Here is a 19,995-nt window from a genome sequence, read left to right as displayed (position 1 = left end):
CGGTGAGGTCCGCCCAGAGCGCCCCCTGTGGATCTGGAGGTGCACTGCGGACCTCCAGATGGCATGCGGACGCCGGCGCCGTCTGTTGGGCCGGAAGGGCTTCAAGCCCCAGAACCAGCAGGTGCCACGAGGTCAAATTCAGGGCAAACTTTTGTTCTGCGATCTGGAATGGAAGGCTTCTGCTCAACGCATTTTTAGCATTGGAAGGAAGTATGTGATGTCCTCTTGTGACACCTTCTTCGTGAGATGGACTGTGTCTCCACAGTGTGAACCTCTATTTAAGTCTGCATTTCCCTAACACTATTCCGGATCAGCTGTTTGGCCTCTCAGGAGGGTGTACGCACCTTGGCACGGGAAGGAGAAACAATCCTTGTTTCTCCTTCAGTTTTTCTTTATGGTGGAAAGATACTCATAACAAAGTTTACGGTGTTAACCATGTTTAAGTGTAAAATTCAGTAGTAGTAAGTACTGAATACATTCTTTCTCGTTGTGCTATCATCCACCACCCAGCTCCAGAACCCCTTTCATTCCGTGACGCTGAAACTCCCTACCTATCACACAACAACGCCCCGTTCCCCTTCCCCACGGCCCTCGGAAATCACCACTGTACTGTCTGTCTCGGAATCTGGCTCCTCTAGGTACCTCATATAAAAGGAATGAATCATACAGTCTTTGTTCTTTCTCAACTTGCATGCTTCACTTAGCATAGTGTCCTTAAGGCTCACCCGCACCGTAGCACGTGTCAGAACTGCCTTCCTTTTTAAGACCGAGTAATGTTCCACCGTATGTGTGGACCACATTCGCTTACCCTTTCAATGGCTTACCCTGCTGATGGCTGCTTGGGCGGCTTCTGCACTTTTATCGCCATCTTCACAATCATGCACGTCCCAACAAAACGCGCTGCTCGTTGTTCAAGACGACTGTTGCACTGAGCGAATCAATGTAGTGTGGAGAGGGAGTTAATGAAAATAGGTAAAGTAGTCGTTGTAGCACATATTCAAAATCAGACTTGGGTGTCAAGGCCGAAGTGATACCTTAGTCCACTTTTCTGGGGGAAAACAATGTGGAAGTGGATCTTATCAAGAAACCCAAAGTTATAATGGCATGGGGGATGGGAAGTTCTGTATCGGACCAAGCTGCGTTATGAAAGATGTGATGGACAGATGTCCACCACAGACCTCATCTGGGAGTGAGCAGGAGTACCTATGCCCCTCATTCCAGCATCCTGTCCCCTGGTTGAAAATTCCCTCAGGCCTCATGCTGAAAAATTCATTCATACCAACTGCTGTCTAACCCAGAAGACTGATTATTCTCTTATGATAAGCATGATTTCACTCAGGGAGAAACCTACACAGAAAGCCAAATGATCACCAGAATGTCCCTTGATAAACTTGGATAGGACAAATGAAGGCAGATAAAAAATGAACTAATGCAGTTTTCAGGATTTGCACCTCCATAGTGTAGGGATGTTCGTGTTGAAGAGATTAGAATATTCATGCTCATAAGCCAGGGCGCCTTGTCCCCTAGACGATGCAAGAGACTAAGGGACGCCGTTTGTTTTCCCACCGTCTCCCACTTCCATGCCTCACACCTTCCGAGTACAGTCAGTCCCGGGCAACAGAATAAATTAGATCTAAGCTTCCTTAATGACAAATATATCCTGAGTATGTCTCCCATTAGCTCTAGTCAGTATCTTATCATAGGCTCCCACGGGGCTAAACTCCCATAGTCTCCGAGGGGTTTGTTTCCGTAACTGTCACAGGTCCGTCTTGGACCATGAGTCTGCGGGTGTGGGGAGTGAGGGGGCTCATCTTAGCGTAGCCTCACCATTAAAATTCTGGGAGGATTCTAATCAGCTCAAAGTGCCTAATTATGGGTTCTACTCTGCGTGCACTGGGGGTTGATATGTGACACTATGGGTGTGTTTTGAATTCCAGACCTCCCCAAATTTATGGCAAACTCTTACAGACATTGAACAGCTTATGAACTGTAACAGGATGTCCTACAGACACACTCTTCTGACAACTGTGCAGATCCATATATAATGAATAAATATTATTTATAATATAATAATCAACTGTGAATATTGTATATTTTAGAGTTATAGTAGTAACTGAATTCATGTAAGTTTAAGTGTAAAGATTCAGAAGGACGAGTACCACCTTCTTGTGAAATTGTATGCACTTAACCTGCTGGGCACTGTTCCAAGCATTTTAGAAAATGAACTCATTTAACTCCCCTAACAGTGTCAAAGCTACTAAGTTCTGTTATGATCTCTACAAGATAGATAATGAAGCCGGGGGGCAGGCGGGTCAGGAGGCCTGAGGTCCTACAGCCAGGAAGTGGCAAAGTCAGGATCGGAACCCAGGGCCCAGCTCCAAGGTCTGTGCTCTCAGCTTCCGTCCATCCTGCCTCCCTTTGAAAGAAAGGGGGTGTCTTCATGGACTGAGACCAGGCTGGGGACCGCTGGTCTGAAATGTAAGCACCGTCAAATGCACAGCTGAGAGTCCCGAGTGAGAGGCAGCTGCAGACGTTTGGTGTGGAGGTGTGAGCGCAGCAAGAACTATCAGGCCCGTCCCGAAGAGCTAGCTGCATAGACTGTGTGTCTTGTTTTCTCATCTGTAAATTTTGTGAATCTTATTTTTCAATTGCAAGTGATATTCAGTATTGTTTGATGTCAGTTTCAGGTGTGCAGTGTAGTGGTTAGACAGTCGTATAATTTACAAAGTGGTCCCCTGAAGATCTGGGACCCCGGCACCGTGCGGAGCTGCTACGGCAGCCCTGGCTGTGTTCCCTGGGCTGGACCGTGAGTCCTTGTGACTGTTTTGTAACCATCGCTTTGCTCTGTGTGCCATTTTCAGGTACTTGTGTTGTCACCCAAATAGCACTCAAAAGCTAACAAAAACAAAAACAAACGTTCTCAGTCACACCCTCCCAGCCTGTCACAGCATCTCTCTGGCAGCAGCCGCTCTCAGCGTCATAAACGCTTCCTTCTATGCTCTGCTCCCAAATTTTAACAGTGATGTGCGTATATTCGACACATCTACTCAACTCTTACAAATTCGCTTCCGTCCCCCTGTGGTGGATTCGCTTTCAGAAGCCACGCTGGTAGATCGCTCCCTATTTCATTGATGCATTTATTTAGTTTTGAAAGTAAGTCGGTGCAGTTAAATTGTTGAGTCTCACCTACTGATACAGGCAATCAGGTCTAAATGTGGGGTACACCTACGAAAACAGAAGAGAAGGCAAAGGTTGATGATCGGGGGTAATCATAACCCGGTTTCTGCGTCTGCAAGACCACCAGCGAAGAAGCCTTCAAGTTCCTTTTGCTAGAATGGCAGCGAGCAGTGACAGCCCGGCAAGATCAGGCGCGTTCAGGGTGGTGTGGCCGCAGACAGCAGCGACAACCCGACAGACGCTGTTCAGCTGCAGTTCCGGTGTCCGTGGCCTCGAAGGCCAGGGCAGAAGCAGGAATTACTGGAGCTTCCTGCCTGTGATTTTCATGGCACCACCAGTAAACTCCGGCCCCTCGTCTTGCGACTTCACTCTCTCCAGGTCCACCCCGAACGCTGCTGCCGTCTCCATGAACAGTGGTGTCACCCACTTGAACTGCCTCACTTTCTACGGTCCGCGTTCCACCCTGTGCGTTAGCCAAGTGGTGTGTCTGTCTCCCCTGACTTATTACTGGCAGGAGGAACTTAAACCATGTTACGGTCTACTCCACAAGAGCTTTTGCCCATCAGAGATGTTCACACATGGCAGGTCCTCAGATACCAGTGTTCAACGTCATTGTGTAATATTGTCCATTAAAAACCAACTAATCCTGAGCAGGGCTGCTTTCTGCGGGGAGGTTGCACGGTCTCCTGACAGCGTGGGAGAACTCTTCCTTCCCCCAATGGTGTGGTGAACTGAAGGTCTATGTGGTTTCAGCCTGACGGGGTGCGGGGGGTGGGTGTGCGAGCGCCCTGGGATGGAAGGACGTCCTGACTGGCCCGGGGTGGGGCCCCCTGCTCCCTGAGTGGCCTCAGAGGCTCAGTCCCCCCACGACCCTAAGCCGGAATGAGACGGCTGGAAAAATCGACCTTCCTTGATTGTCTTCACCTTCCTTTGAACGTATGTATAGGTCACATTTATTTCAATGCCCAGTATTAGAAGTGTTCTAGGTCATTATTCAGAAGTTTGTGATGTTTTAACTCTTGTTTATAAAAGGTAGCCTGTGGGGAAATTGATTTTGTTATACATCATTTCGCCTGAAGTCACAGTTTCCAAGAACCTGTTGACTGTGTGAAGTGAGGACTTGCTACACTTGTTCAGTGACTAAATAATTCTTGCATTTATTGTGATGAGTCCCACCTGCTTATTTCCAGCGCCACCGTGTGTCAGTAGCCCCTTGTCTTAGAGAGCCAATGACTCAATGTTGATTTCATAAAATTTCATTTGAAGCTCATTCCCAACTGGCTCCATGGATCAGGGTGGAGGGTGGGAAGGAATGTGGGAAAAGGCAGAAAGTGCAGGAATTTCGCATGGGGTGCCATGGGGTCTCGGAGCTCGGGGGACTTAAACGCCAGGGAGAGTGAGGGCAGTGAACGCAGCCATGCTGGGGACTGCTCATGGGCGGTGACTGTGCCATGCCTGGGACCGACAGTGCCATCTGTTCTGGCTTTGCTGCGCGGTGGGACTTCGCCCGCCCTCTCCAAATGGGCACACGTGTGCACACACGCGCACACAGCCTGCACCTCCACCGCAGCTGAAACAGAAGCACCATTGGCTGGCTTCCCATCTCAGGTTTTCCTCTCAGCAGGAAACATGGACGACTCAGGGGCCTGCATACCACCCCACCGGGGTCCTGCTCTGTCAGGGAGGACTGTGAGGTCCAAGAGACGGAGCAACCAGTCACCGCCACATGCAGAGCACTCGGCAGGGAAGATGAGTTACAATGACAGATGGCACCAGTCAAAAAAAAAAATAGCTCCATAGAAATAAGCGTGCTGGAAGGAGATCAGTGGAATCAGTGCAGAAGTCAGGCACAGGCAATGTAAAAAAGTAGCAGATGATAGAACCAATTTTTAAGGAATGCGGAGACCTATTTTGTTAAGTATACTTCTATACTTACCCACTGCTTAGCTAGAGCAATTTTCTCCTACCATCATCATCTTCATCAAATACAGACAAAGCAGAGTTCAGTGTTCCACAGACGTAGCTGTGTGGTGTTATAAAAAATCGTGCGCCCCCAACAGAAACAGAGAGGTGGAGTAACATGATTCACGAGCCACGGACTCGGCGCAAATCCAGGCAGAGGATGGTTGTCGTCCACTTACTGACATGTCCTGCCACCTCTTTTAGGCAAACCGGCTCACCGATGTGGCCGTTGGGACACTCAGGGGACCTGCGGAGCAGGGAGGCCCAGCTGAGGCCCACAGTGCCATCGGGTCATGGGAAGAGTTCCGTAACCAGCAAACCCTGGGGTGGTGTTTCCATCTCCTCTCGGACTTCACTACTTTTCTTCAAAAGAGGCCTTTCCAATGCATTAAAACTCATGCGCCCAAGTAAAATGTCATGGAGACAGGCTGGACACCCACATGTAAACAAGGCTCCTTGAACTTGGACTCCCACAAATAAGGGCACCCCTGGGAAGGTGTTTGATTAGTTGCGAGGAGACACAAGACCCCCAAGGGGAGTCAGGTTCAAGTCACCCTGATGTAATTACTAAAGCAGTTAATTAAATCATGAACAAAGGCGTTAAACACTTCAGCAAAGTCTCTTGCAAAACGCTCATGCGAAATGGTTTCCCAGGTGAAGGGGAGGTGGCTGTGCTGGTGGGGAGAGCAGTCACAGCATCTGCAGGTTTAATGAAATGTTTGCCTAACCTTCTAAAAAGACAGTGATACAGCGCTTCAGAGCACCTGGCAGCTTCGCCAGGCTGCAGTCATTCCGTAATGAGCCTGCTGGTAAATGTAATGGAAATGGCTTTAGCTCAGGAGCAGATGGCTCTTCGGCGTGACAAGGGGAATGACAATTTCTGTCATGTTTACTGCTTCGTAGGTAGGTCTCTGGTCTGAAGTTCCCTTCGGAGCACAGGCCTGATGAAATCAGCGGGTTTAACATCTGAAAGCAACTGCTTCTGAGTTTTGTTGACTTAAAAACATCTGACTCGTGAATTTGCAAGGATGGCTTTCATTTGTCTGAGTTCACGTCTCATTATTTTATGACAAGACTAGTCTTTCAGTTGTTAAGAGAAAAAAGTCTGAACACCTGCAGAAGAGAGAGGAAGACCAGGACAAAGACGGGGTGGGACCTTGCTCTGCAGCAGGGCAATGCTCCTCCTCGGCAGGAACTTTTTACTCCCTCTTACACCCTAAGGGTCCCCATGAGATTTGCAACCAGGGGAGCAGCAGGCAGCAGCAGCCTGCTCCAGGCTCACCCCCGGATTCTGTCTCCAAGGCCCCCTTTTCTCTGACTCCCCCATGAGCAGACAGCAGCCCCGCCTTGGTTCACTCCTTTCCTACCACGTTCCTAGGGAACCAAAGCTCTTTTACCCCAGGACTTCCCCTCGTCCCACTGGCCCAGCTTTAACAAATGTCCTCTCCAAACCACCCGCACTGCTGCTGTGAGCTCTTCCCCGCACAAAGCCGAGAACCGCCACTCCATAGTTCGGTCCGAGGCAGACCTGCTTTGGGCAGGTCCTCGTCCGACAACGATACATCCATCCACGTGAGGCTTCATCCGGTGCTGCAGCGCCGTCCCTTGATTTGGTTTCTGCAGTGCTGCCTTCCTCCTAGACCCACTTCCCTTGGGTTCCCACAACAGCGGCCAGCAGCCCCCTGAAGTACATGTGTCCACCTCCACGTCCAGCAGAGAGGGGCATCCTTGCATCTCCATTCCTGAAGTTAATTTTAGTTCTTCCCTTACTCTTTGCCTCCCTGCCCCCCACACCCCCAAACCCAGTCCTTGCTGTTTTATTTAGCTTGGGCCATGACCTTCAGCTCCGGACCCACCTAGAATGCAAGTCTTTGGGGAGGGGAAATTGAGGGTTGGGAAGGCAGTTTTGTGAACTTACCTAAGTCAGTTTGACTGTCTGACAAATGCTGTTCTCTTTGTTAAGTTTTGGAAGCCTCCGATGCTTGAAGTAGGAGGGGGGGCTGTGCATTCTGTCTCCCCAAAACATTGCTTCCATGCAAAATATTACAGTGAGAGCAGATCTCTAACAAAGTCCCACTTAACATGTATTTAGCAAGCAGACACAAAAAAATCTGTCACACTGCTGGGTCAGAGCTCAGGGATGTGCCAGTATTTGTCACACAGGCCAATGGCTTTCGCTCCTGGTCCACACTGCACCCCGGAAACACGGAGTTTGGGCTCTGCCCAGACCATTTAAACCAGAGTCTCTGCGGGGAGGGTGTCCAAACACCAGTACTTCTTCAAAAAGCCCCCAAGGTAACTCTGGGTATAGCCAGAGTTGGAAACCAGTACCCGGGGCACTTCCAACTAGTCCTTGCATAAAAACTCCAAGAATATTGTGATAAGAAGGTAGCCAGCCTGGAAAGTTTTTTTTCCTAAAGATCAAGGCAGTTCAGGATTCCAAGGGCAGTGAAGATTGCCACACAAGGGGCACTCCTGGGGCGCCAGCTCAGGCGATCCGGGAGACTGCCCCGCTGCGTCCCGCGGGGCACCTGCTCCATCAGGCCACCCCACCAAGACTGGGAGACGGGCAGATCTACCTAATACGTCGAAACAAACTCGGAGAAGCAGCCAAAATGGAGAGAAAAGAAACATGTGCCAGATGAAAGAACAGGAAAAAGAAAACTCCAGAAAAAGAACTAAATGAAATGATGGAGGCAAGCAATTTATTTGAAATAGAGCGGAAAAAATGGTTGTAAGGATGCTCAAGGGCCTTAGTGAGAACTTCAACAAAGAGATAGCAAACATAAAAAGAACTTAGAAACCATAAAAAGAACCAGTCAAAAATGAAGAATACAAAGCTGCAATACAGAACACACTAGAAAGAATAAACAGGAAGTTGAACGAAGTAGGGGATCAAATCATGGATTTAGAAGACAAAGTAGCAGAAGACACCTAATCAGAGCAGCATTGAAAAAGAAGAGAAGAAAAAATTTCCAAGGGACAAAAAAAAGAAGAAAATCTTACCTTTAGCGACAGCATGGGTGAACATAGAGGGCATTGGGCTGAGTGAAATAAGCCAATCAGAGAAAAACGAATAGCATATGATTTCACTTATACATGGAATCTAATGAACAAAATAAATGAAATAGAAACCAACTCATAGATATGGAGAACAGACAGTTCTCAGGGGGGACAGAGGCTAGGGAATGTGTGAAATAGGTCAAGGGATTAAGCTAAAAAAATCCCTCATGGACACAGAGAATAGTATGGTGGTCGTCCAGAGGAAAGGGCAGAAGGGGCAGGTGGAAGAGGGTAAATGACGGATAAATGACTGGTTTGATTCCCAGTCAGGACACATGCCTGGGTTGCGGGTCAGGTCCCTACCTGGGGGTGTGAGGAGGTAACCACACACTGACGTTTCTCTCCCTCTCTCTTCCTCCCTTCCCCTCTCTCTAAAAATAAAATTTTAAAATCTTTGAATTAAAAACATAAAGTAAATTAAAAGTGCCAGAAGCAAGCATGCTATTTGGATATTCAAGTTATATTGATATATATATATATAGAGAGAGAGAGAGAATAGAAAATAGAGTTACATGTATGAACAGCCAGAATGCTCAGTTTCCAAACACGAAAAGCTGATCATTTTGAAACTCACTGTGTCTGAAGTTTGGGGGCTCGGATGTGATCACCCGGCATTGCCTGATGAAAGAACCCGTCCATTATCCAGTAAGCAACCTTGCCTCCTGAGAGGTCTGCTTCTGTCAGTGAGTCATGGAGGGTCTCGATCTTTCTCTGTAGTCAAGGCTTTCTGCTGGGGTCAAGAGTGTGAAATGATCTTTCTCCAAGGACCAAGGGTCCCCAAAGACAGGTGTGAAACTGCCCTGGCACAGAAGCACTGGGAAATAATACAGCGCATGTGGAAAGGGAAGGAGCAAGTCACCTGCAGCTTGTTGTCCAGGGGACTGTTGGCCCCGACCCCTCCTGATCATGACCTGGCCCTCCTTGCCCTAGGCCACTTCTGAATATAGCCCATCTCACACTTAATCCAAAATAAACATGAAATTCATCTCTCATAAAAATTGGGTCATGATTGCCCTGGCTTGTGTAGCTCAGTGGATTGAGTGCGGGCCTGCGAACACACGATCGCAGTTCGATTCCCAGTCAGGGCACATGCCTGGGCTGTAAGCCAGTTCCCAGCAGGGGACTCATGAGAGGCAACCATACATTGATATTTCTCTCCTTCTCTCCTTCCTTTCATCTCTAAGATAAAGATAAATAAATAAAATTAAAAGATAAATAAATAAAATTAAAAAAATAATAAATATTTAAAAAAAATTGGGTCATGATTGAAGCGCCAGGAACAGGAAGTCAGAATTCTGGTCTCAAAGAACTTTAGTTGAAAGCGGAAACTATCTTATCCTCACCCTTAATATCCCATGTGCGGAGAACAATACCTGGTGTGAGAATTATCAAGTGAATTAATGTAAGGCCTTCAAAGGAAAAGAAACACATACAGGACTATTGGAATTGAAAGGCTGTATTTATGAAATTACAGAAGCATATCAGTTAATATTCCACAACTCATTTAGTTATTGATCAAAGAGAGAATTTATTCACAGAGCTTTTCAAATACAAACAAAATAGCAAATTTTTTTGGCTTTTTATTAAATGAATATGGAAATAAAAGTGGTACAGCACAGTATAATAATGGACAACCCCCCCAAACCCAAGATCTAATGACTGGCAAATGTACAGAAATATGCCCCTTTACTTCATAAGAATATCATAGCAGAAGCTACACAGAGAAATACAGCATAGTGTCGAATAATATTGGAATACGAAGGCTTAACTCTAAAGGTCTGCATAAACACTGAAAACACATTGAGGGCATAAGGAGTTTATGCTCAACATACAAAATACGGATAAAGTGGCCTATTGGTCCATTTATTAGGTTTAACGTATGCTTTATAAAGTGACAATACAGTTTTTAAATGCATGTTAAAAGGAACACGGAGCAATGCACAGCTACACCTGCCTTGCGGTCTTTGCGACAGTTTTTAGGTTTGCGTGTGTGTGTGTGGATGCTGATGTGTCTGTGTGCTCGTGTGCTTTCAGAAGCGCCGTGGCCTGCCGGGGACCCCTGAGAGGTACCGGGCTTCCCAACATAACACTGTTCCTTCTAGCCCTTTTGGTGATCTGAGTCTTTATCTTAAAAAAAAAATCCCATACCTTTGTTTGCATATATAGATTTGTTCTGCCTGCATATATGTTCTACATTAACAACACTCTGGGGAACAGAGACACCCAATACCCCTACAATATTTGTAGCCTTTGGTCCATTTTTTCCTATCATCATCCCGTGCTCTCGTTTCTTTTCCAAACCTCGTACAACCCTTCAGTGTCGTCTGATGATTCCGACTCTGCCTGGTTTCACCGCAGTAGCATTGTGTGAATTAGAACCTTTTGAATGCGGCTGGATGCTTCAGTCCTCCGAGGCCCGTCAGCCCATCTCTGCCCCGGTGTGTTCTCAGGGTGCCGTCTCAGTACGGGTACTGCTTCTGCTTCTTGCCGGAGAAGCAAGCCAGCCACGTGCAGAGCAGCACGGCCACGGCGGCCCCTGCTCCCGTGCAGTAGTAGGCCCAGCCGATTTCACACTTACCTAGAGACACAAGAGGGGGAGAGAAAGCAGGTGCGTCAGGGTGGTTCTGTGGGAGGCTCTGCGATTTCTCCCGTGTGTGCGTGTTCCTTGTGTGGAGACATGAGACAGAAATACCCATTGCAAGGGGGGTGCACTCAGTCCCGTGGAAGGAGAGTGCATGTGGAAGGCTGTGTGGAGGCTGCAAAAGGCCAGCATGGTGGTCGTGTGCATTTCAGAAAGGCCTCGTGGCCCACGCCTCTGGCCTCCAACAGCCACAGGCCTAGTGACTAAAAGGAAGAAGGGCAATGATCAGGGTAGAAGAGATGAAGCTATTAATTCTCATTTAAATCACCCAAACTCACATGCACAACGTGGTACCTTGGGGAAAAACTCAGAATACACACACCCCTTCTGAAAAGGGCCACTCTACGGAGGGGACCCACTTGAAGGATAATGCTGAAGTGACCACTACTATTGACATGCCATTGCTAAATGACTCAGACAGACGGAAGTGGAGAGGCAAACTCCCAGATTCCCCTGGGGTCAACACTCCCCTTTAAGTTACAGCATCATGTAACCGAGACCATAATAACGAGGGTCCAAAGGGGTCCCGATTTCTCAGAGTTGGGTTAGTACTAGAAGTAACGATAACGCCTAGGCTAAAAATGGGCTAAATGTCTTAACACACACACCTCCCCAAAGAAAACATACAGGTGACAAATAACCATATGAAATGATGCTCCACGACAGACCTCACCAGGGGACTGCAGTGAGATGCCACTACACACCTATTGGCCAAAATCTGGAATATCGACCCCACCAAGTGCTGACAAAGAGGTGGAACAACAGGAACGCTCGCACCTCGGTAACGAGGACGCCAAGTATTATAGTCACTTTGGAAAACATTTGGTAGTTTCTTACAAAACTGAACATATGCTTACCCTATGATCCGACAGTCACACTCCTTGGTATTTACCCAAAGGAGCAAAAAACTTATGTCCACACGAAAATCTACACGTGGACTTTAACAGCAGCTTTATCCATAACTGCCAAAACTTTGAAGCAACTTCACAGGAAGGACTCAAACCTGTACAACCCCGGAGACTGAGAAGTCACTGACTCAAAGTGCCCTGTCTGAGACAATGACGTGGGCTTCTGTATTCATTCCTCCTCCTTTCCCCAGCATCCAAGTTTTTCTTTTTGCGTGCATCGTAAGGAATGCTTCTGCATCTGTCATTGAATATTGTCTTGTCTGTGCTAGTTTTTTTTTATTCTATTTATTTATTTTTAGAGAGCGGGAGGGAGGGAGAAAGAAAAGGAGAGAAACATCAATGTGTGGTTGCCTCTCATGCGCTCCCTACTGAGGACCTGGCCAGCAACCCAGGTATGTGCCCTGACTGGGGATTGAACCAGTCACCCTTTTGGTTAGCAGGCCTGATCTCAATTTTCTGAGCCACACCAGCCAGGGCTGCACCAGTTTCAATCAGTCTTTTAGTTTTATGATCTGGTCACAAAATATTCCAACAACCATTATCCTCAATTTTCTTTTGTTCTTGTTTAGGTATTACATTAGGCGTAAACAATACACCAAAGAGACTTGAGTTTCATAGTCACTGAACACATTATAAATCATAGGTTAGAAACCACGTCCTTTTTTAATTTTACAAGTCAGGTATTTTTACCTTGTTCATTAATAACTTCTCTGTTGAGCTATACAAAGACTGTTAGTCACAGCATGCAATTTGACTTCATGCCTTCAGTGGTGCTGACTAGAGAGGCAGACAGCGTGTGACCTGTTTACAGATCAGAAGGTGAGGTGAGGCAAAGGTAAGTGAGTCACCCTCTTGTCACCCTAGAGACACAGTGGCAAAATTTGATTAGGGACGTTCGCATCTCGAAAGCTCTCTAGGGCATTTATAGTTCAGATGATAAACTGCGTAATTCTGTTCTCAACCTAAGCATCATACTTGATTTCCCCCTTTCCATGTCCAATAATAACAATAGTTTTAAAAAGGCAGTTTATTGATTTATGTGATGATAGATTGCTATTTGCTCTAAATGGACAGAAGAGCTTTACATGAAGTAAAGAGGGATGCATGCCATCCTCAGAAGAATTCGGTGTAATAGGTACATGAGTATTGTCCCCATTATTCAATGGGGACACTAAGGCCAAGGGAAGTTCAGCAACCTGCCCAAAGACGTGCCGTGAGCAAGTGGCCAGTCCTCTGCCTTTCCCTGAGAAGTCCATCGCTTCACCCGTGCCTGCAGGGTAGTCTCACCTGCCCTCACTGCCTCCCCCAGCCCTGACAGCATCACCACCCCGAGTGCAGACAGCCAGCTTTTTAAAATAATTGATCATTGTAAGTCACTCTCCCACTTCGACTCTCTAATGCAGTCTCCAAAATCCAATCTCCTTGCAATGGCCTTGAAGGAGCTGGTATCTGCCTTCCACTAAGACCTCCTAATTACCTTCCCTCTTGTCTTTTTTCTGGCCGCACTGGCTGCCTTCTCTGGCTCACACCAGGCTTGCTGCTGGCTTGGGTGCTTCACTCATTCTTCCGTCCACCCAGAAAGCTCTACTTCCAGGTCACTGGAGGTCTGGCTCCTTCTCAAGCGACACCTCTACCGAGATAGCTCCCACCCCACATCTGCTTCATCAGCCATTCTGTCCATCACTCCACTTGATTGTCTGTGTAGCACTTAATCATGGTTTGTGAATACCCTGTGTGTGTTTATCATTTCAGTGTCAGTTAGGGGAGATCTTGTGTATTTTCTTCTCTACGGTATCTCTCCAATCATGCCTGGCTCATGGTAGGCACTCAATCAATCAATGTTGAGTGAAAAGTGAGGAAAAATAAAAATAAAAAGGCAGGAAGCCAAGGAGGAAGAGAGCCAGCCCTTGCAAAAGAGGGTCATTCTGGAATGTTGTTTTCAGAGCAACTCTGGTCCTGCTTTGCCAGTGACTTTCGGGAGCAGTCACTGTGCATTCGCAGGCGCCGCCTGCAGACTGTGCTACGTAGGGTGGGATGACAGGTCCTGAAAGGTCACCTCTCCACCTCAGGGACGGCCCCCTGGAACAACGACCTCCATTAATACCGACGGATGGGTGAAGAACGTTTCAAGGTAACAGAATCCGCATCACGGCCCAGATCTGCTGATAACCTCAGGCCACTGCGGCTGTGACTCTCAGAAATAGTCTCCACGTTGAATTATTTTTTAGCTGGATTAAATAAATCTAGGACGGAGAATTAATAGGCCGCTAAGAGATGGCACATGGTTTAGAAGCTTTCAGACAGTCAGCAAAATTTGTGGTTGGGACATTTAGCTCAGGGTCCATCACACAGAGCACCATCAATTGTCCATTATAACAAGGTATTGACCCACAAACAGTTCCATGGCCCAACGTGAAAAGCGGAGGACGTCACTTTTGGACACTAGTGTGAGAAGAGTAGCTGGTGAGGCTCATGGGCTGAGAGTGTATATGTGACAGTAACCACGTGTATTGAACAAAGGTGGAAAAAGAAGCCACTGCAGAGTTGACTGCTGGGGAACCAAGGAGGGCAGCGAGCAGAACAGGTTTTCTGCAGGGTAGTCATAAAAGAGCAGCAGTTGAAACTCTCAGAGCCTTTGCCTGCCTGGGGCAGGCACCGCAGCAGACCGGGTACCTGTGCTACCCAATGCCTTCAGGGCGCTTTGCTGGTTCTGGGCTCTCATCCCTCCGCTTCTGCTTGTACTTTGCTCCTAACCATTTATACGGAGGAGCGAACCTCATCAGAGGACCTGTGAGGATTAGGGCTGCTTGGCCCCATGTTCCGGGAGCTGGGGCGCCCCCTGGCCTGCCCCGCAACCAGCATCGGACTGCTGGATGGACTGGTGGGTGGACTGGTGGACGGACTGGGGCGGGAGCAAGAGAGCCGCTCCCTGCCTGGGGCATCCCCTGAGAGCACACCCTTACTCGGATTTCACTCCTCGCCTCCCTTGCTTTCCCACCTTCCCGCTGGTTTTCCCTGGGCACGCTCCCGTGGTTACTTGAATGTAAATCCTCATTTTGGGGTCTGCTCTGGGGAACCCAATTTAAGACAAGAGCGACTGAACAAAATCTTCCTCACTTTTCTTATCACAACGAGGGTCTGTGACGTTGCCTCAGGTGTCGGAGGCTGAACCACCCCAGCCCCCTCACCCGCCCAAACCTGGCCATTCCCTGCAGGACCCAGAGCAAGACTGGAGCCCTCGGCAGCGGCTGTCACCCCCTCTCCCCGCTCCACCCTCCTCCTGGGGGACATCCAACTCCTGGACTTGCGAAGTGTGTATGTCACACAATTTTTAAGCATTGCTATGTTTCTGAAGATTTTCTCATTTGGGTCATAAAACATGTAGTCAACTCATTAGACCTACTGTTTATCAGGTAGAAACAGTAGGAACATGAGAAAGAATAACACGTGAAATAAAGCTACTTAAAAAGCATTCCATAGAGGCCCTGGCTGGTGTGGCTCAGTGGATTGAGTGCTGGCCTGCAAAACTAAAGGTCACTGGTTCGACTCCCAGTCAGGGCACATGCCTGGGTTGTGGGGTCCCCAGTAGGGGGCTCATGAGAGGCAACCACACATTGCTGTTTCTCTCCCTCTCTTTCTCTTTTTCTTCCCCTCTACCTAAAAATAAATAAATAAAATCTTTTTTTTTAAAGTATACCATAGGCGAAGAAGATGTTTTAGGGCATCACAAAATGTTGCCACTAAATACACATATATGCAAGTTTCTCTGTATGAGAGGAAATGTATTATACACTTTGTGGTTTAAATTCAGCAACGGATTGAGGTCCAAAATGAGCAATGAATGTCCGGTGTGATTTAAAAAGTATTTCTCTAGGGGAGAGAGAAAAACCTTTTGTGCACTTCAATACCATGGACAAAAGTCCAACCGATCTCTCTCCTCTTGAATAAGTTCCTTCTGCCTCTCTATATTCAGGCCGTCTTGTTTGCATACGCTTTAAAACCGAGAACAAAATAATCTGTCATGGGACCGATTCCATTGGTTCTTTTGTGAAGTCACTGAACAAAGCCGTCTCTAGCAAAATAAGAAACCGGTTTTAAACCTTTGACCTCAAGCACACAAAAACTTTAATTCAAACTTTCAAGGGAACAACTAATTAAAAAGGTCTCTCGTGGGTCTGAGAGAGACTAGAGGGACAGCAAAAGTGACTGGTGGGCACAAAAGGAAAAATGCAGAAGTAAAAGGATTGAGGGAAGAAAGTCTGTGAGGCCTGGCTCTGTTTCCGGCTTCTTCACGTGTTTCTGTTTTTGGTTTTGGGGGGTTTTTAAAAAGATTTTACTTATTTATTTTAGAGAGGGGAAGGGAGGGAGAAAGAAAGGGAGAGAAACATCAATGTGTGTTTGCCTCTCACACGCCCCCAACTGGGGACCTGGCCTGCCACCCAGGCGGCATGTGTCCTGACTGGGAATTGAACCGACGACCCTTTGGTTCTCAGGCTGGCACTCAATCCACTGAGCCACAGCAGCCAGGGCTGTTTGTTCGTTCCTGGAGGTGGAAACTCACATGGCTTCCCAGGGTCACTCTGCACGCAGCTCCAGGATGTACTCTATGCACGCCCCGACATGAGCTCCAGGGAGTTTAGTCCACAAGCAGAGCCTGGTAATGGGCCCCACCAGTACCTCCTGAGAGGAGACAAAGCAGACTTATATGGGACGGCAGAACCCCCCAAGGACTAGCACTGAGTCTGGAACACAATGTCCCGGAAGGGGTGGCCCTCTTCAAGCCTCCCAAGTTTTCAAAACGGCAGCACAGGGGGCAGGACCGGTCCAGCACATCTCCCCTGGAACCACAGCTCTCGATGCTAAGGTGCTACGTGGACAACATCTTTCTGCCTCTGCTGCCCCTTCTCTCCCAGGTGCAGGCGACCGAATTCCACTGGAAGTTGGGTGTCTTTTCCCCAAAACACACCCTATGCATGCCTCACTTGCAGGCGTGTCCAGCCATTTGGCGTCTCTGGGCCACACTGCAAGAAGAAGAGTTGTCTTGGGCTACATGTTAAATACACAGCCATTAACAAAGACTAATGAGCAAAAAAAAAAGGGTTTCAGTAAATTTACGACTTTGTGTTGGGCCGCATTCATAGCCATCCTGGGCCCCACGTGGCCCTTGGACTGTGGGTTGGACCCCCCACCCCCCAGGCAGGATGATCTAGCTTAAAGCCTTGGAACCACACCACTTCCAAAAAAACAGGAGGCGAGACATGTTTAGAGTCACCACCTTCTCTGTTTGCCTTATTTCTGCACAGAGATAACTGGGATGTACAGAGCCGCCGCACAAAATGCAGGTGTGCCCCTTGTCAGGGACCAGGACATTCAAGCTGTGGCTGGGGTGGGGGGCGGCTGGGGGGCGGCTGGGGGGCGGGTGGGGGGCGGGTGGAGGTTCTATGGCTCCACATAACCAGGCCAGTCAGAGGGGGGCAGGGATTTACTCTCTGCAAAAGATACGTATCTGCAAGGAGCTCATAACAGCGCTGTCCAAGGAGCTAGCTGTCCAAGGAGATACATTACAGTGAGTTCTGAGAAGAAAATATATATAAGCCTTGTAACTTTTATCTACTACAGCCGCGTGCCTTCTGCAGCTGGAGCTCGCGTGAGGCGTGAGGAGGGGGTCTCCAGGGGAGGGTGTGGGGGGCGGGCAATGGCTGTCTGTGCAGCGACCACGTTCAAACACGAGAACGTGTTATGTGGGTTTCAGATTTTAGGGGAAAAATCTTCCTGAATGATAAATTCTTTCAATTCTAGTCGACAGTGTAAATTTCTCTGCTGCATTCCCCCCCAAAATCTTGCTGAAGAGTTACAACTTGAATGTCTCCTGTGGAGTCTTTCTCGCCCTGATAGAAATGCTCCAGCTCCACCTTTAGGATAAGGAGCTGAGGAAAAAGAGAACAGAAGGGTTTTATCCAAGTGCTGTCACCGTCTCCCGGGAGAGGGTGCTGGCCACCAGCTTGGGGGGTTGCCGGAGAGCACAGATCCGAAGCCTCACACTTTCTCAGCTGCTCAGATTCATCAAGGGAAGGGCACCCAGAATAGCAGTTGAACTTGACATTGGGTTCATTCACACTGAGTTCACACTGTCCGTCAGGGAGAAAAGACAGCTCTGTTTGTTATTGCTACTGGTACTATATTACTTGTACTTCTGGAATCTTAATAAGTTCTAGTATCAGACTGTAGGCACACATAGCAAGCATTCTTTTTTTTTTTAGTTTTGAGCATAGGGAGATTTTAAATACTACTTTACGTTTGTTACTTTTTGCAAATGGAAAGCCATAAAGCAGAATTAAAGTCCAGAGCAAGCACTACCTGGTAAGAGAAAAACAATTCCATTTCTTTCGTCCATAATTCTTTACTTAAAATATGTCAAATAAGGTCTCTAGGTTAGAGAAAAGTATGGAATCAATTAAAATGTCCTAACTTTGGTAATTGCACTGCTATGTAAAATACTATTAATTTAAGACATTATGCACTTAGTTGCCTATGGTGGGAGGGACACCGTGTCTGAGATGGGGGACAGCAGGAGGTGGGGGAGAAGGACAGAGGAAACACAACAAAATTCAACGTTAAGGGGAAGAGTACAGGGGGAGTCTTTGTGCTATTTCTGCAACTTTTCCATAAATCTGAAATTATTTCAAATCAAAATCAAGCAATTATAAAAAAATTAACTGTATGTGAACATACGCATATATGCAGGCATATGCACACGTAGAAAGTTAGGAGGCAAGTTTCATACTTGTAAGTAAAAAGAACAAAAATTCAACAAATGTGGTGGCCGTTTGACCCAGAAAATGAGTAACCTGCACATGGCAGTTTTTACGGTGTGGTTTCCTCGTGCAGGTATTCGGTCACCTCTCTCACGCCACTTGCACACGTTGCTCTGCTGAGTTCAGCACACAGCAGGATCACTGAGGAGGTCCCTGTGTTTGGCCACGGCCCTTTCCCACCAACCACGGCCCTTTCCCACCAACCACGGCCCATTCCCACCAACCACGGCCCTTTCCCACCAACCACGGCCCATTCCCACCAACCACGGCCCTTTCCCACCAACCACGGCCCTTTCCCACCAACCACGGCACATTCCCACCAACCACGGCACATTCCCACCAACCACGGCACATTCCCACCAACCCTGGCCCTTTCCCACCAACCACGGCCCTTTCCCACCAACCACGGCCCTTTCCCACCAACCCTGGCCCTTTCCCACCAACCACGGCCCTTTCCCACCAACCATGGCACATTCCCACCAACCCTGGCCAACCACAAACAGCGGAGCAAACAGCCTACAGATTAGATCCACCCAAGTAAAGAAGATATTCAGGCATGAATCATAAAATCGTACCAAATGGTAAGCGAGGAGGCCATGTGTGCAGGACAAGTGTACCCAAGTGGACAGGGATGGAGCCCCATCTTCTCCAGGACGTCCCCCCCACCCCCTGCCACAGGGGCCCGGAGCAGGACATGGCAAGAGGGCATACTTTCCTCCGCAGTATTTCTCGGGCCTCCTGAGGCGGAGTGGTTATACACTCCCCTAAAGGAAAGGGTTTTCCCAGCAGGTACATGGGAAGGTTTTGCACAAGCAAAGGATGTGCTCTCTAACGGAAAGGCCCCAGGGTTTTCCTGTGTAAGTCAGGCTGTTTCCAGGCAGATCCAGCCGTGAGTACATGTGGCAGGACAGCAGGGCAGGGGATGCAGCGTTGAGGGTGACACAAAAGGACAGAGAGAGGCTTTCCGCTTCACCCTGGGTTGGGCTGGGCTTCCTCTGAGTGTGGGAACTTCCTGGGATCGTTTGGTGTCAAATTCCAGAGGGCTCCCTTGGGTCACCCTGTGCTCACCCAATTCTCCTGGCTCCCTCTGTGGTCCCCCTGCACTAGCACTGTGCGTGAGGGGATGCGGGCTTCTGCTGCGTAACGTTCGGTGACTCGTCAAAGGTTTGGGACAGATCCAGCGCAGAGCCGTGGAGGAGGCAAGATGCAGGGCTGCTCTGAAAACTCCCTGCGTGGCTGAATCTCAGTGCGTGCTCCACACCTTACTACCGACCAGTTCTCCGCAAAGCACTGTCAGAGTGGGACCATACACTTACTCTAAGCAGTGACCAGAGTGCATCTGGCGTTAGGAGTCTCTCCCAGAAACCAAGTGACAGGCCCTGACGGCTGCTCTCTGTAAGCGCCTCCTGGGCAAGTCCCACTCTGGGGC

At 48.3% G+C, this 19,995-nt stretch overlaps 1 protein-coding gene across 1 annotated transcript in view; it reads right to left on the bottom strand.

Moving 5' to 3' along the window:
* Positions 1 to 9,708: 9,708 nt before the first annotated feature.
* Positions 9,709 to 19,995, bottom strand: part of LHFPL6 (LHFPL tetraspan subfamily member 6) — a 144,639-nt gene continuing 134,352 nt past the window's right edge. Inside the window, exon 4 of the mRNA XM_037057609.1 lies at positions 9,709 to 10,780. Coding sequence (XP_036913504.1) covers positions 10,662 to 10,780 — 119 coding nt within the window. The 3' untranslated portion in view covers positions 9,709 to 10,661. The remainder of the gene's footprint in view (positions 10,781 to 19,995) is intronic.

The sequence above is a fragment of the Sturnira hondurensis genome, unplaced genomic scaffold (assembly GCF_014824575.4).
Source record: "Sturnira hondurensis isolate 20B ecotype Veracruz unplaced genomic scaffold, ASM1482457v3 Scaffold0009719, whole genome shotgun sequence".
Classification (NCBI taxonomy): Eukaryota; Metazoa; Chordata; class Mammalia; order Chiroptera; family Phyllostomidae; genus Sturnira; species Sturnira hondurensis.
Note: the sequence above shows the minus strand (reverse complement) of the source record. Positions and strands in the feature narration are given on the sequence as shown.